Genomic DNA, 15,581 nt, shown 5'->3' with positions numbered 1-15,581 from the left:
TTAGGGCTGTTGTACATAGGGTCGCTATGAGTCGCAGGCGACTTGACGGCACATAACAACAACAACTGTCCTTTTCAATCTTGATGAAGGAGGAAACTGAGGCAGGATTTCTCTTTCCAAGAAATAAAATGGCGGAGATGGGACCTGGGAATGATTGAAGGCGCGCGTTCTGAGCTTTTGGCAGTGGTCACTGTGTGATGCTGTGGTTACTGTTCTCATTGTGTGCTGGTGATCCAGCTTTTCAGGGGCAGTAAGTGACACAGGTGGAAATTGCCTGTCCTCCTCTCTCCAAGCAGCTGTTAGGTTTAATCCACATGCCTTCAGGCTGGCAGCACAGCTCCGTACCACTAGGCCACCCAGGCTCCCTGGTTGCTGTATAGGAGGGTCCAAGAGTGTGAAGACTTCATTCACTCTACGTGCAGCACTTTATTTTTTTAATTTTTGTTTTTTTTTAATGAGAGGTGGTTTGTTCTATCTCTCAAACAGACCAGATTACATCACTCACATTTTATCATTAGCTACTAGGTTAAAATACTGTTTTGACAATAAAAATTAACAACTTTTTTTATAATTTTGAACATAATTCTAAGATTTTTTTTCTACATAAAAATACTAAATTTCTGTCCATCCTAAGTATCAATGTATTATCTCTAACACAAAAAGGAATTCCCCCTAAGCAGGTAACAGGAATGGATAATTCCTAAAATGAGAACTAAAACTCCTGGCCAGTAAACATCTGTGGCGGGGAGAACGGGGCCTCAGCGATAGTGAGCAGTGCAAAAGAGGAGAATGCCATTGGAGATTTATTTTTTAGCAGGAGGTTTATTCTATATTCCTTTCTTTGTTGTTCTTTTCCAGCAGGAATACTCCAGTGTTTTGAGAATATGGAAAAATGGATCTATTCACATTATGTTGTAGATTCTACCATAAGTTGTACCATTTTTCTGAAATAATCTAGCCGTATTCTCATAACCTCCAAAAGTGTTCATAGCTTTGAGTAGTAAGTACAAAAAGGCAGACTTAAAAACTCTTAATTAGTGCATTCTCCTTTCTGTTTTTAAGTACATTCATGTAACTATTATTTTACAGTACTTTTGTTACATATTTTCAAGCATTTTATAATTTTTGGGGCTAAATTTCTCATGCACAACCATATAATCACATGGGGTATCTTACGTGCACTTAGAGCGAGCATACACACTTATAGAAAGCACCTGTCACTTGTCTGTTGGTTTGTCAAACTGTGGTAGCTTGTGTATGTGGCTGTGATGCTGAAAGCTGTGCTGCTGGTATATCAAGTACCAGAAGGTTCACTCTGGGTGGACAGGTTTTAGCAGAGTTTCACACTAAGGTAAACTGGGAAGCAGCACTAGCCATTGCCTTGTGAAATAATGAGCCCCTTGTAAACACTAAAAAGAGCAGAAGTCCGTTGTCTGATGGTACCAGATGAGGCCCTCAGGTTGGAAGGCTATCATATGACAAGTAAAGGGCCATTGAAGAAGGCTCTGAACGAGATGAGTTGGCGTAGTGACTGGAACAGTAAGGGAAAGCACCGCAGAGATTGTGAGGTTGGCACAGGGGCAGGCAGATTGCAGTGTGTTGTATACAGCGTTGCTATGAGTGTGAGCCGATGCTGTGGTATCTGACAGTGTTGTGAGCATTCTGCAGAGTGTGTTGACAAACTGTAAGAAAAAGGAATTAAACTTCCATGTTAGTAACACTTCCCAAAGTTACATCAGTGGGCCAGGATAAAATTAAGTCACTAAAGCATAATGTCATCATTGTAAGCTCATAAAAGACTGGTATATGCATTTAAAATGACAAAAGGGAAAATGACCAGGGAATTGGAGAAAGTCTGTGATAAATCTAGGATGCTTTGGTGGTCTGGAGAGTAGAGAGTAGCACAGCCAGCTCAGAAGGCATGTGGTTTGAATCCAGCGGGCACTCTCCTCCCTCGTGATTTATAGCCTCTGAAAACCTGCTGGGGGGTCACCTGTGTCTTGGGGGCAATTGGGGATGGGGGTGGGGGGTATAAATGGGTGATTTCTCCAATTTTCACAGAAAGAAACCATTAGGCATTGTTGAAGATGCTAAGTAAGAGATACCAAAGAGTATCATTTAAAATATGATAGCACCAGAAAAAACTACATTTTACCTGTGAGCCTGGACTGAACAACTTGCTTTTCCTCAAAAATTTCTTTCAGTTTAAAAAAAAAACAGCCAACACAAAACTCAGTTAAGCCATGTTGTCACGTAAATGGTAACCATAGTATTCTTTCTCTTTCTAAGGAATAAGTGACATTATATATATATATATATATATATATATATATTTTCAATATGTAAAAGCACTTTGGAGTTAAATGAAATTAAAACTAGTCATATTTATTTGCATTAAACTGGGGTTTTTTTTGTTTTTAATTCTTACAGCTTCTAAGACCAAGAGAGAAGAAGTTAGGGCTAGGTAAGTAAAACCTTATCACTTCTCATACCTGCTTTTTGGTCTTGGTGTAAGACTGTCTTATGCAGAGTTTCCTGGTTTGGAACATGGCCAAAGTAGTACAACTTTGGGTAATGTTTTTCAACGATCTGAGTAACATTTAAGTGATAGGCTTAGGCTGCCTACAGCAGTCGAGCCCACTCAGGAAAACAAAAAACCACTGAGTGTTTTCAAGAGAGAGAATTTTACACAGACAATCAGATTCCACAGGTGAAGAAGGAAAGACTCAGAAGCCGAATGGAACAATGAGGCACTCGGTAACCGCCAGAGGAGCTTCACCCTGAGTATGGAGCAACATTGGAAGGGGATGGTGTTTCCAGATCCCAGAACCAGAGCCGTGCTCAAGTTGGAACCTCGGGGTGATGGCTGCTCGACACAGAGTGGAGCCAGGGTGGCTGCAGGGAGGCAGAATAAGAGAGTGGAACGCTTAGATTTCTGCCCCTTGTCCCTGCCTGCAGGCTTCATTCTGTACCTCCCATTGACCATAGCTTTTTGGAAACCAGTTGACAAGAGAATGTGGGAAATAGTTGTTTATTATACAGAGAAGAATAAAGAAGGGCTAGAAAACTTCTTGAGCTGGGATACCGCCTTAGCTAGTAATTCTGAGGTGAAACTGAATATATCTGTTTTTCAATTATGAACATGATTAGGTGAAAATGGAGGGTGGCTTCATCAGAACATAACTGCCAAGCCACAGAGAATCAGGACCCAGCCAAGTTGACACAAATCCTTCCCCATCATAGCTAGTGTAATCTTGCCTCATATCCTGGCATTTGTTACAGCCAAATGTAAGTTGTTAATGTGCAAAATAGTTGGATAGTAGATTTCATACAATGGTCATAAACACAAAATGTCAGATAATGAGATGATTGAAAAGTGAAGAGTATATCTTTTTCTGTGTCAGTCACAGTTGTTTCATTTTAAAGAAAAATTTGGGAGCTTAGAGGAAACAGTTCTTGAAAATTAACTAATTTCCTACAGACCATCAGTGACTTAATTTTCTTTAGAGATGGGAGATAAAAGCCTGGAAGTCAAGGATTATCCCTAGACTAGATAGACTGGGTAGAGGTTATTTCCTGAGGGTTGTCTGAACTGACTCATAGCTGACCTCTGTTAAGTTTCTGAGGCTGTAAATTGCACAGAAGGAAATCATTCATCTTCTCCCTCAGAGTAGCAAGTGGATTCAGAAGAGATTCAGCTGTAGGGTTAGCATGTGACTCTATGGACTAGACCACCAGATCTCCATTGTAGCCAGTTTAGAGGCAAAAAATAGAGACGACTCTAGAATCTGTTCTGTTTGAAATGGTTGAATATCCAAAGGGGGCTGTGTGCTAGACAGAAGTCAGAAGAGGTTAGCCTGGTTATCTGTATGGGATCAAAGTGACAGCAGCAACTTGAAAGGCATCTTTACAGCACAAAGATTGTCATCAGTTACACTGACTTACACATAATAGAAACAGTTGGATTGGGTCTGTGTTTTGCTGTGCATGTTCTGAACTGTAATAACAGTAAAATGAAAAGACGTTGGCCCATTGGTAGACACTTAGAAAGACCTAACATAAAGGTGGTTTCAAACTGTAATTTTTGGGGGAGCCCTGGTGGCCTAGTGACAAGAAGCTGCACTACACAGAGTCTGAAAGTTTGCATTATTTCTTTGCAATAATAATCTGTTTAATCTCATAAATCATTGCCTGAATTGGAGTAGGAGGCAAAGTACCTTCTTAACTCTGTTTAACAATGTTTGAGATACTTTGTATTGGTAGTTACCAGTTTATTAGTAACTTCTTCAGAGCTTGAAGAGAGCTCTGGTGACCTGGTCTGTAGGGAGCTGTGCTGCTAACTTCCAGGCGTTTTTGTCTCCTAGTCAGTTTCAGTTGTTCAGTGGGAGAAAGACGAGCAGTCTCCTCCCGTGCGATTTATAGTCTCCAAGAATCAGCCGGAAGGTCAGCTCTGGGTTGGCTCTAACTTGATGGCAATGAGGGGGTTTTTGAGGGCATGAACTAGGCTTTTCAGATGCTTAAAAAATCTCTTCTTGTGTTGATAACGTATGTAAAACATTTCTAATTCTTTTCTTTTTATGTGTCTACTTTGATTTTTAGGAACTGCATATATCCATGGGATGAAACATGCCACAGGAAACTACATAATCATTATGGATGCGGATCTCTCACACCACGTAAGGAATTTCTTTCTTTAGTACCTATTTATGGTAGTTTTAGCCTATTTTACTGACTTATTGTTTATTCTTTCTAAATTTCAGCCAAAATTTATTCCTGAATTCATTAGGTAGGTATGATTTCTAATTTTTGAAGGAATTCTGATTTAAACCATTTATCTTATATTAGTTGTGGGGGGTTTTTTTTGCATTTTTCATTCTTTATTAAAAATGCATGTGTGCAACAATGAATGAATGGAAATCCAAGTTCTCTCTAAACTTCCATTAAAGTCTCAATAAGTAAAAATAGAAAAACAAAAGCACATGTTTTATATTTTCTGTAAAAAATATAAGCAATATATTAATTTTCTGTTCCTCCATGTAGAGATGTGACTGACTGATGTGGTGATAGGAGCCCTGAGTGATAAAATCAACAGATTATTCCATTGTTATCTAAATTCTTCCAGATCACAGAGGACATAAGATTCCCCTGATACTGAAATTAATCCCTCAGTACTAAAAGTAAAACACTGCAAAGAGGTAATGTGCTTGTACAGCACAGCTATTTCCTGTCCCAACCCATGTCAGTTTTGGGGATGGACAAGAAGAAGGAAACAGACTCACCTATCTCATTTCGGAGACCATACGTACCTCATTTGTATGGTAGGCTGTAGACACTTCATTTGCTAAGTCTGGAGTATACCAAAAGTTGGACAGCGTACATCCTAGGGTCAGATAAAAAATACTAAGCCACAGGTTGTTTCCAGCTTGCCAAGAGACTGTCATTCTACCTGAACAAAAGTAGCAGTCTCTCTTGGGTAGGAAGCCAAGCCAAAAAAATGTAGCTCCTTGGGATCAAGGGGAACCTCTCCTAGGCTGTTTTCCAAAGAACCAAGACAGAAGTCCTCATGAGGAAGCTCATATTCAAGGTGGTACAGTTAAATACTTAGCAGTCCTGGAACACCTTGTAACCCCTCTCTGGCTCCTCCTACCCTTTGGGGTCCTGTGTGATCTGGCTGTTTTCTCTCTTTCTGAGCATGTCTGTGCTCTCCTTCACCTTCATATTCTGTGTCTCATATTTGTCTCTTTTTGAGTTCCTTTCATTTCTTTGTTCTCTGTCTCCTTTGCCTGTATTGCTCTGTTCTTCTTTAATGGTCAGCTGCTTCTTATCTTTGATCTCTCTGTATGACGTTACCCTAGAGAAGCCATCTTTGACTACCATATTTTTATGCAAGTTAAAGAGCAACCAAGAAAAATACCTGTATAATACAAAGGATTTCTGTCTAATACACAAAATCTTCTTTAACTTGTTAAGAAAATAGAGCCACTGGTGTAGAAAATGGCTAAAGGCCAAAAAAAAGGTTGTCTATAGAAGAAACCCAAACGGCTAATGTCATAAGAGAGGGAGTTCAAACCTGTGATGTAGCAGACAAATGCAAAGAAAAGTAACCATGTTAACTATTGGGAATACTCATCAGTTTGTTAGAATTAAAACTTGTAGAACGGTGATGGTCAGGGACAGCAAAAATAGTAGAAAATATAGTCTGTGCTGGAAAATTTAACTTGCTGTAACTTTATTGGAAAGTCATTTCTAGCACTCTATGCTCGGAGTACTGGTAAGATTTATTTTAGCAATTCCATTGTGTTGCATCTTGTCCCTAAACACCAGAATATAGAAGTGTACTCACAGAAAAAAGTATACTCACTGGAGCACTATTCATAGACCCTACAATCAACCATAGGAACATGTGGGTAAAATGTGGACTGTTGCAGCTATTAAAAAGAATAATTAATTGATTGCAGTCCCCACAGTACCGCAAAAAAAAGTATATGAGTTGTTAAATGGAAACCAAGTTTATTCTCAAATCAACAATAAGCAGTTAAAATCTCTGTTGACTTGTAGGCATGTTTGTGATTTAAATTTTTAAGTGACAAAAAACAAGCTGCAAAATCTCTGCTTTGAAAGAATACTTTGCAATAATTTAGTCTGTCTTCTTGGCTTTAGGATTTTTATTTAATGTTTTTAGAATATTTTCTTGTTGGAGTGATAGTTTCACAAAGCTAGATGGAAACCCGACACTAATAGCTGTTTTGTTTCCTGACTGATTGCTATCCCTTTCCTCTCTGGAGTAGAACAGCACCCTTCCTTCCTTGTCCCTCAGTTCCCTGTGTTCATTCTTCCCAGGTCCTTCTTTGCCCTTCCTACCTTCTGAACTTGGACTGATGCCATATTTTGGGTTGATTCTTCTTAACCATAAGCTGTTTACTTGCTCACTGCACACACCTGTCTGCTATTTAGCTGAAAGATACTCCCTGGAGGGGTGGGCTCATTTCCAGGTTTGAAGGGTACATAAAGGCCAGGGTCTCGGGTCTTCCACCAGTCGCTGTCAGAATGGTAAATCTGATCTTTTTCATAATTTCACATTTTATTCTACATTTAAATTTACGATTTTTAATTTTTTTTTAGATTTATGATTTTTATATACTGCTTCTGAAAATTGTGTGTTGCCTATGAAAATACTATTGAAAGTTCAGTGGCTTTCTAACTGATGGCTAATTTTTCATTTAGGAAGCAGAAGGAGGGTAATTTTGACATTGTCTCTGGAACTCGCTACAAAGGAAATGGAGGTGTATACGGCTGGGATTTGAAAAGAAAAATAATCAGGTATGTATGTGCTTTAACGTCTTAATTGTCACATGTAACTGCTGCCGATACATGTAAAACAGAGATTTGAATTATATTGCCATGCTCCCTTGGGATTGGTGAGACTAGATTAAAACTTCTGATAAAATATTCCCAACTAGCTTCTAACCAACAATTTCCCCTATGGCTTGAGTATTTTACAAGTAAACCATTTCTGTTTCCTTGTTTACATTTATGTAGTTTAAAGTAAGTCATCACTTGAGGATTGTGGCTACCATCCCTAGTCACTTACTGCCATCAAGTCATAACTGACTGTGTCTCCATTGGGGTTCTGAGGCTGCGCATCACATGGGGGTAGATTGTCCATCTTTCTCCTTGGAAACTTGTTCAGGTATCAAACAGCCAGAGAGGTGTGGCCTTGGGTTACCGCACAACTCCTTACAGACTTAATGCCAGAGCTCCTTACGCAGGCAGCAACAGAAAAACATTTAGAAATCATACTGATGGTGAGTTGTTGGGTGTTGTGTTTTTTAAAGCACTCACTTCAATCCTGTTGAAGATTTTATTAAGTTAACCTGAATTTTATCTCTTAACTAATTATAGAACTTTATGCAAAGTGTTTAAGAACCTCAGTAGCTTTTTAAGTGAAATGAAGAAGTTAAGGTGTTTTTCAACCCTAGTTGAACTCTGCAATAATGTAGGGATATACACAAACACTCCCCACCCCCTCACTTTTCTTTGTTCCATTTTCATGAAAAACTGCAATTTCAAAATGCATCACTTAGATGTATAAGCATACTCATACACACTTATTTTCTTTTGCTTAATCCCATTTTTGGGAGTGGACTGTTTCCTGTCATTTTTTTAGTAGCTGTTAGAAGCAAATTGCTTAGCTTGGCAATGTTTCTTAGTCCTTTTCCCCAGCATTTATCCTCATGACATCTAAAAAAATGGTTCTGTCTCATCAACTCTGACTCATGATGACCTCGTGTGTGTCAGCAGAACTGCTCTGCAAAAGGTTTCCAGGAGCTGGTTTTTCAACAGTAATTGCCAGGCCTTTCTTCCAAGGTGGATTCAGACCCTCCAGCTTCTAGTTAAAGTATAAGCACTTAACTGTGTGTTAAGGACCTCCTTGACATCTTCTTAACCTTGTGCTTATTTTTATAATAAAGGCCTTTGGTGCTTTCTTTGGCTCCTCTGATTAAATCCTAAAAACTCTGCAGACACCTGGCCACTGGACACCTGGCCGCTGTATCGGAGTCACTTTCTCTAGGCCCTTTGACATCCTTTGAAATGTTAATATCAGCTCTTAGTCAACTAATTGCTTGGAGCTGATTGGCTAAGTGTGTTTGGACCACGTGTCTGAAGTCCTGGGTGAGCCTGACTTAGGTTAATAGTCAGGGATTGATGCACCTTTAAGGAAGGCAAGCAAGAAGACATTTTTGTGCAGCCTAATCGACCTTCCTGAAAACAGTCACTTTTCATCATTGGAATTTTGAAAAGGAAATTCATTGCCATACTTCTGCTCTGTTAGGGAGCTCTATTGGCCTGGTGGTAGGGAGTTAGCCTGGTGATCTAGAAGTACGTGGTTCAAATCCACCAGTTGCTGCTCCATGGGAGAAAGATGGGCAGTCCTTCTATGGGATTAACTGCCTCTGAAAACCCACAGAAGGGTCAGCTGTGGGTAGTTCTGACTCGACCGCAGACAGCAGCCACCCCTGCTCTATCACTGACAGATACTCAAATTTCTAAATAATAATAACTGTTGGTAAAAATTATCAGTTTGTGTTGAAAAATCTGTTATGTTCCCTGAAAAAGAGAAGTATCAGATCACGTTCACTAATGAAAAATTTCTCAAGTTAATTGACATTACTGTGAAACTAGTAAGGCATTTTTAGCCTTCTTCTCGGGACTATTTCTCCAGAATAAATTTTATCTTATAAGACAATTGTATTGTTTTTCTTGGCAGCCGAGGGGCCAATTTTATAACGCAGGTCTTGCTGCGGCCAGGAGCATCTGATTTAACGGGGAGTTTCAGGTAAACCTTTTTTTTTTTTAATATTTTTATTTTACATATTCTTCATAGCCTCTTGCCTAAGTTTCTTGCTTTATAGTGCTGTATTTCAAAGAAATGCTTTCTGCCCCTCTTTTTCTTCTAAAATGTTAAAACAGCAGAGTAGAGTCCTTTAGCACCTAATAAAGAATTCCAAGCACATGAAAGAGAAACATTGTACTTCCAGTGAGCATCAACAGCAGAGCTTAGGTTAGTGTGCGTGTTACCGTTATTGTTGATGCTCAGCCCCCACAAAGACCATTGGAACATCCAGAGTCCAAGGTCATTGCTCACCACTTGCTCAGAACTGTTACTGATAATGATTTTCAAAGAACTGCCCGCACATAAGCCGGGGATCTGCTACTGTTTATACACGGATAACCTTGTGTGTAGCTAAGTTTTAAATCTTGATTGTTTGTGCAGCATTTTTTTAATTACCACATGGCCTTCGCCAGCCATAAGACTAAACCTGTGATTCTAGCTTCCTCATGTTTTCGTGTTTGTTTTAGAGGTTTTTACCATAGTTTTTCGGTTCTAATTTCAGATCTGTTAACAGTAGCTGTGCTGCTTTGTGTGACAGGAGCAAGTGACTAGAGAGAGGTTTTCTTACCTAAAAACCTAAAATGCATCTTCATCTATTCTAAGGCTCGTACTTGACTTCTTTTCCTCTTAAGTCCTTCATTAAATACATGAAATCTTGGTCCTGAAATAATATTGACCAAAAATAAACAAACAAATATAAATTAGGGGCCAGCTGTTGGCATGTAACTAATACCTCTAGTGAAACTGCAAATATGTGTCAAACATAGGGGCAGCTGGACAAGTAAAGAGAAAAGCCATTCCACATTCAAAACAAATGAAGCCCCTGAGATTAAAATGAAATCCATTAAATCATATCATTTGACCTGTAGTATAATTAAAGCAGAACTCAGCCAGTTGCCATTGAGACTTTCCACCTCTTGGCAGTGCTGTGTGTCAGAGTAGACCCGTGCGCCTCTGGGCATTCAGTGGCCCATCTTCCAAGGTTCTCAAAGAATCCAGGTGGACTTGAACCTCCAGCCTTTCAGTTAAAAGCTGAGTGTCATAACTAATACCAGGGACTCCACAAGATAGATAGCCTATTGCATTGAGTCTGTTTCAACTTTAAACTGTAAGTTTTTGTCTTTATTAAAGCAGCCTGTTGGATCTTTCTCCCACTGATCAGCTGGTGGGTTTGAATTGTAGACCTGTAGGTTAATACTCTGCTATCAGGGCTTCTTCAGAGGACAGCTGCATGTGTCTGCCTGCCTGTTTGTCTGTCTCATATTGACACTTAAGAATGCACATAAAAGGGGAGCTCTGGTGGCCTAGTGGCAAGGAGCTGCAACTACAATCCCAGAGGCGCACGGTTCAAATCCACCAGATGCTCTGCCGGGGAAGGAGGGACAATCTCCTCCTGTACCGGTCAGATCTGATTTGACGGTACATACACAAAAAATAATAAAATAAAATAAAAAAAGAAGGCACATAAAAAAATCTGGAAAAGAATATTTGACAGTTTAGCTCCTTAAAAGAATAGTGATTTATTAAAAATACATATTGATAATTTGTTCTGTTATAGAACCCATTAAACTCCAACTTGTCATTGAAAGTCATATACCATCTGTAAAACAAAAGAACTTCATTTGCCATCATTACAGTAAAGACGTTGTATTGGGGAATGGGACAGTAGAGAAAAATGTCATAGGACATGCGTATGGTGGGGGGGGATAAAAGTCCGTCCTTAAAGGGACGGAATCCTGACCCAATTGCAAATTTAAAGTGTTCCCCCTACCCTATGGTCTCATCGTCTTTCCCCAGCTTAAGTCTGTTAAGCGTATTATGTAACTTCATTTATTTTCCAATTCATTACTAAACTCAAAGCAAGAAACAGACCTGAAATCTAGTTGTTGTGTGCCATAGGTGGCTCAATAAATGTTTTTGAATTTACTGTTGAGTTCACCTCACTTCAACTCCACACTGACTCCTTTGGATGCTTCTGGAACCTGTGTACACACCAAGTTCTCAGGTTCTTCTCAGGGCCGTACTCTGAAGAGCTTTAAGGTAGAGGGACCTCAGAGGAAGCATGAGGATCCCAGGTCAGAACATTGTGGATACAGGTGGCTTTAACTGGAAAGAGCAGTCACACCAAACTGCCTCTCTACACTTTTTCAAAAAATAGGGAAGGTGTAGAAATTGCAGCCTTTACCCACTAGACTCAGTCAAGTCTCTCTGAATTAACTCCATGACTGAAAAGGGAAAGCTCTCTTCTGTGCACGGAATAACTGGAGAAGTGATGGGATTGGCTCCTATAAGAATCCTTTTAGACCTCCCAGGTCCTCTGTCTTGGATTGTAAATCTTGGTGTTCTGGGCTTGCTATCCATGCATTCCCCCTTTGTAAATGTTGAAATCTTGTAAATTCTGTAGCTGGTTGTAGGACCTCATTCCTGGTTTAACCAATAAAGCAGTCTCATATTAGAGGGACTAAGTCTATAATATTTATTTATTTTGGGAAATGAATAGGCCGTAGATATTTAGGAGGAAGATCTTCTTAATTACAGATTTTTATTAGCTAATTTATACTATTACTTTATCAATTTTTCTCAGCTCAATATTATTTTTAACAGTCTCTTATTTAACTTTCACAGTAAATTTTAGGAAAATTTTAAAACTAATGATTTAATAATTTCTGGTAATGTGGTAATCATTTCTGAGAACAACTCCGAGAAACCCCCTGGCATCAAGTTGCTTCTAACACATAGCAACATTAGAGGACAGGGCAGAACTTCCTTCTAGGAATCCCTGGGCTGTTATCTTTACAGAAACAATGCCTGCTGCCTCTTTTTCCATGAAGTACTTGGTGAATTCAAACCACCAACCTTTTGCTTGCTAGGCGGACACCTTAACCAGTGCACCACTAAGGTTCCTACTTGATCTCTCTCTTTAATAGCTGTTTCATGACAAATATAATCGCCCACAATGATAGTGAAAATGTTACTCTCATAATACCAGTGAACCTTTTGAAACGTCAAGATCTATAGGTAAGTGAATTAATCCCAGTGTTCATATATCATTTTAATTTCTTACAGATTATACAGAAAAGAAGTTCTTCAGAAATTAATAGAAAAATGTGTTTCTAAGGGCTACGTCTTCCAAATGGAGATGATTGTCCGAGCAAGACAATTGAACTATACTATTGGCGAGGTATGATGACGATGAAGATAGGGGATAGTGTCCTCAGAAAGAAACAGGAAGGTTTAGATTTTTTTAACTATCACACTACTAAATTAATGTGCAAGGTTTTCAGCTCTTTAGAATGTCCCTGTATTAAAGAAATGAAAGTCAAATCCCTTTATCTAGCCAAAGATTAACACATTAGCAAAAGGCATCCTCACATTTAAATAAGTAAAAGTTGCTGGTACTGTCCCCATCCTGACCCTTAAGTGGGCTGTCTCCATTGTTGTTCCTCTTGCTGTAGCCAGCAAGCCTTCCTACTTTAAAGTGAGTGGTGGGTCCCAGGTGCTCACTTCGTCTGAGTAAACTAACCAGGATGGCAGAGCAAAATGGAGAGATGCATAATATTTAAGGCCAATTATTGGAGGAAGGAAATGTAGAAGGGAAGTCTCTTCGTTTAACATTGATGTTCTTAATTTAGAGCAAGGAAATGCTAGCTGAAACGCCACTTCTCTTGTGGCAGTTAGAAGATTTTCATATATTTTCACTAAAACAAACTGACTGCTGTTGAGGCCATCGATTTAGAGCCATCCTCAAGGCCAGAAAGGGAGCACTGGTGGCTCAGCCATAGGGAATTGGAGCTCTGACCCAAAGGTGGCACCTTCCTGGTGGTTCAGCGCTCTCAGCGGCTCCCAGGGAGAACGGTGAGCTGTGTCTTCCCAGGCGATTTATAGCCTTCTAAAAACTGCTGGAGACTCGACAATAATGAGATAAACTGGAACTGCCCCTTAGAGTTCCTAAGGGAGCTCTGGTAGCCAAATGGTAGAGAATCATGCTACCATCGCAGAGTTGCACAGTTCAAGTCCACTAGCTGCTGTGCAGCAGAAAGGTGAGCAGTCTCCTCCTGTGCCTTTGAAAACCCGCTGGAGGGTCAGCTGTGAGTCAGTTCCAACTCACTGATACACAACAACAAATACTGAAGGAAGCCACATGTTTCTCTGGAGCAGCTAGAGAGTTCCAGCCACCAACCTTTGTCTTAATAGCCTGACACTTAACTGTGCCATCAGACCTGCTTTAATAAAACCTTAAAGCTAATTTTGACACCTAACTAAAATAATTTAAGTGAAAATTTTCTTTACAAGTGGAGAATACTTGTTCCTTGAATTGCCCTAAAACTGACTTTGATGTGTCTTTTTAAACTAGGTTCCAATATCATTTGTGGATCGAGTTTATGGTGAATCCAAGTTGGGAGGAAATGAAATCGTCTCCTTCTTAAAAGGACTACTGACACTTTTTGCTACTACATAGAAGAAAATTTTTCATTTATATTTATCATGTTCATTACAATAAAATCAGAAAAGAAGCCTGGTTGGTGACTTTTATAAAATGTACACTTAGAGCATAAATTATAAGGTAAGGTAAATTTCATGTAAATTTTTTTTTCTGAAGAAATGCCATCATTTAATAATTCAAATTAGAAAAACATGTTTCCTCATTTTTTTTTACTGTATTATCGATAAATAAATGTATATAATTTGTTTTTCATAACATGCTATTTTCAGCACCTAACAACAATACTGTTTTCATTAGAGTATATGGATGACGATTTTTTTAATGAAGATTTTATTCTTTATAAAAATTGAATATAATTCTTTGTCTACCTAGCACATATGTCAGAGAATAAATCATGAAATATAAATGGCTGTATTAATTGGGGAAACACATTTTTCCCTTTCCTCAAAAATGTATCTGAGTGTTTTTAAAACAATACATTTAGAACAAAATTTGTAAGCTTTTGTTTCTTTGCAGCTACTGAATTGACTATGTATTGTGAATTGGAAATGGCTTAGTGACAATTGATAATTGTATAGCTGTTTTTTCCTCTGTCAGTAAGGAATAATATTGAAAACATTGTGATAAAAATTCAGCTGCTATAGTAACTTAAATAAATTACTGAGTTGCTTTTATAAAGATTTTTTTTTCCTCAAAATATTTGTTTTTATATTATTTCAAGATCCTCACGAAAGCACACATCTTTACTAATAGGACAAAAATCTCTTCCCTGTAGCTCATCTCTCCATTGAAAAAGCTGTGTCAGATAAAATACACGCTAAGGTATTAAATAAAGTTTAGTGTAAATGTTATGTTTACCTACCTACCTTCTCTAAAAATAGGTCGGTTTGTCAGTTAATTTCTAGTACTACCATAGGTTTTGGATCATTCTGAAGTATATAAAGTTTTGTTAAGACATACCTTGAGCAAATTAGCATAAGATCAAGTTGATTTGACTTTGCAAGTAAAAGGCATATTTAATCATGCTACTTAGCAAATGTCAATACCATATTTCCCAGGCTTAATTTAGTTGTGGAAGAAATTTAAAATCTAATGTTATCTGTGGCGTTTGTCCCAAACCAATCCTACTAGAAACAAACACCAAAATGTAAATTTGTTGGTGTGATTGAACACTAAAACCTCTCGAAATTGACTACTGAGTGTACATTGCAGTGAAGGCCACCATTTGCCATTTGTCCAGGGCGATGCTATTCAGTCAATTCACCAGCAACCCACTTTTCTTAAGAAAGTAACATCTCTATTGAGGGATCTCAATAATAACTATAAAATTCATCAGTGTTTGGTGTGTAAACTATCATTTTTAAGCTAATATAGTTGAAATTTAACTATTCAACATGTTTTTTAGTATTTTTCTGTTCCAAACTATTCTTAGACCCAAAGTTAAGTTTTCAGTGTCATGTGGTGGTGCCTGTTGGGCTGTTAGTTGCCATAGACTTGACTGTGACTCATAGCAACCTTGTGAACAGCACATCAACACCTTGTCCTCTGTCCACCAATGTCACAGTCTCTGCCACGCAATAACGGGCCTCAGCACTATTGCAGTCATGGTGTCAGGTCATCTTGACGGTCTTCCTTTCTCTTGATGACCCTGTTACTTTACCCAGCATGCCTTTGTCCCAGGCATGCTTTGTCCTCTTGACAACGTTTCATCATCTTTGCGTCGAAGAAGCTAGCTGGTTGCAC

At 38.7% G+C, this 15,581-nt stretch overlaps 1 protein-coding gene across 1 annotated transcript in view; it reads left to right on the top strand.

The window, feature by feature from the left end:
- The window catches only part of DPM1 (dolichyl-phosphate mannosyltransferase polypeptide 1, catalytic subunit), a 22,369-nt gene extending 8,345 nt beyond the window's left edge, over positions 1 to 14,024 (top strand). The window contains exons 3-9 of the mRNA XM_006881638.1: positions 2,431 to 2,464; positions 4,600 to 4,676; positions 4,761 to 4,786; positions 7,225 to 7,320; positions 9,269 to 9,337; positions 12,461 to 12,575; positions 13,749 to 14,024. Of these exons, the coding sequence (XP_006881700.1) occupies positions 2,431 to 2,464; positions 4,600 to 4,676; positions 4,761 to 4,786; positions 7,225 to 7,320; positions 9,269 to 9,337; positions 12,461 to 12,575; positions 13,749 to 13,853 (522 nt within the window). The 3' untranslated portion in view covers positions 13,854 to 14,024. The remainder of the gene's footprint in view (positions 1 to 2,430; positions 2,465 to 4,599; positions 4,677 to 4,760; positions 4,787 to 7,224; positions 7,321 to 9,268; positions 9,338 to 12,460; positions 12,576 to 13,748) is intronic.
- The last annotated feature ends 1,557 nt before the right edge of the window (positions 14,025 to 15,581 follow it).

The sequence above is a fragment of the Elephantulus edwardii genome, unplaced genomic scaffold (assembly GCF_000299155.1).
Source record: "Elephantulus edwardii isolate Elephantulus edwardi_28Jun2011 unplaced genomic scaffold, EleEdw1.0 scaffold00015, whole genome shotgun sequence".
Taxonomy (NCBI): domain Eukaryota; kingdom Metazoa; phylum Chordata; class Mammalia; order Macroscelidea; family Macroscelididae; genus Elephantulus; species Elephantulus edwardii.
Note: the sequence above shows the minus strand (reverse complement) of the source record. Positions and strands in the feature narration are given on the sequence as shown.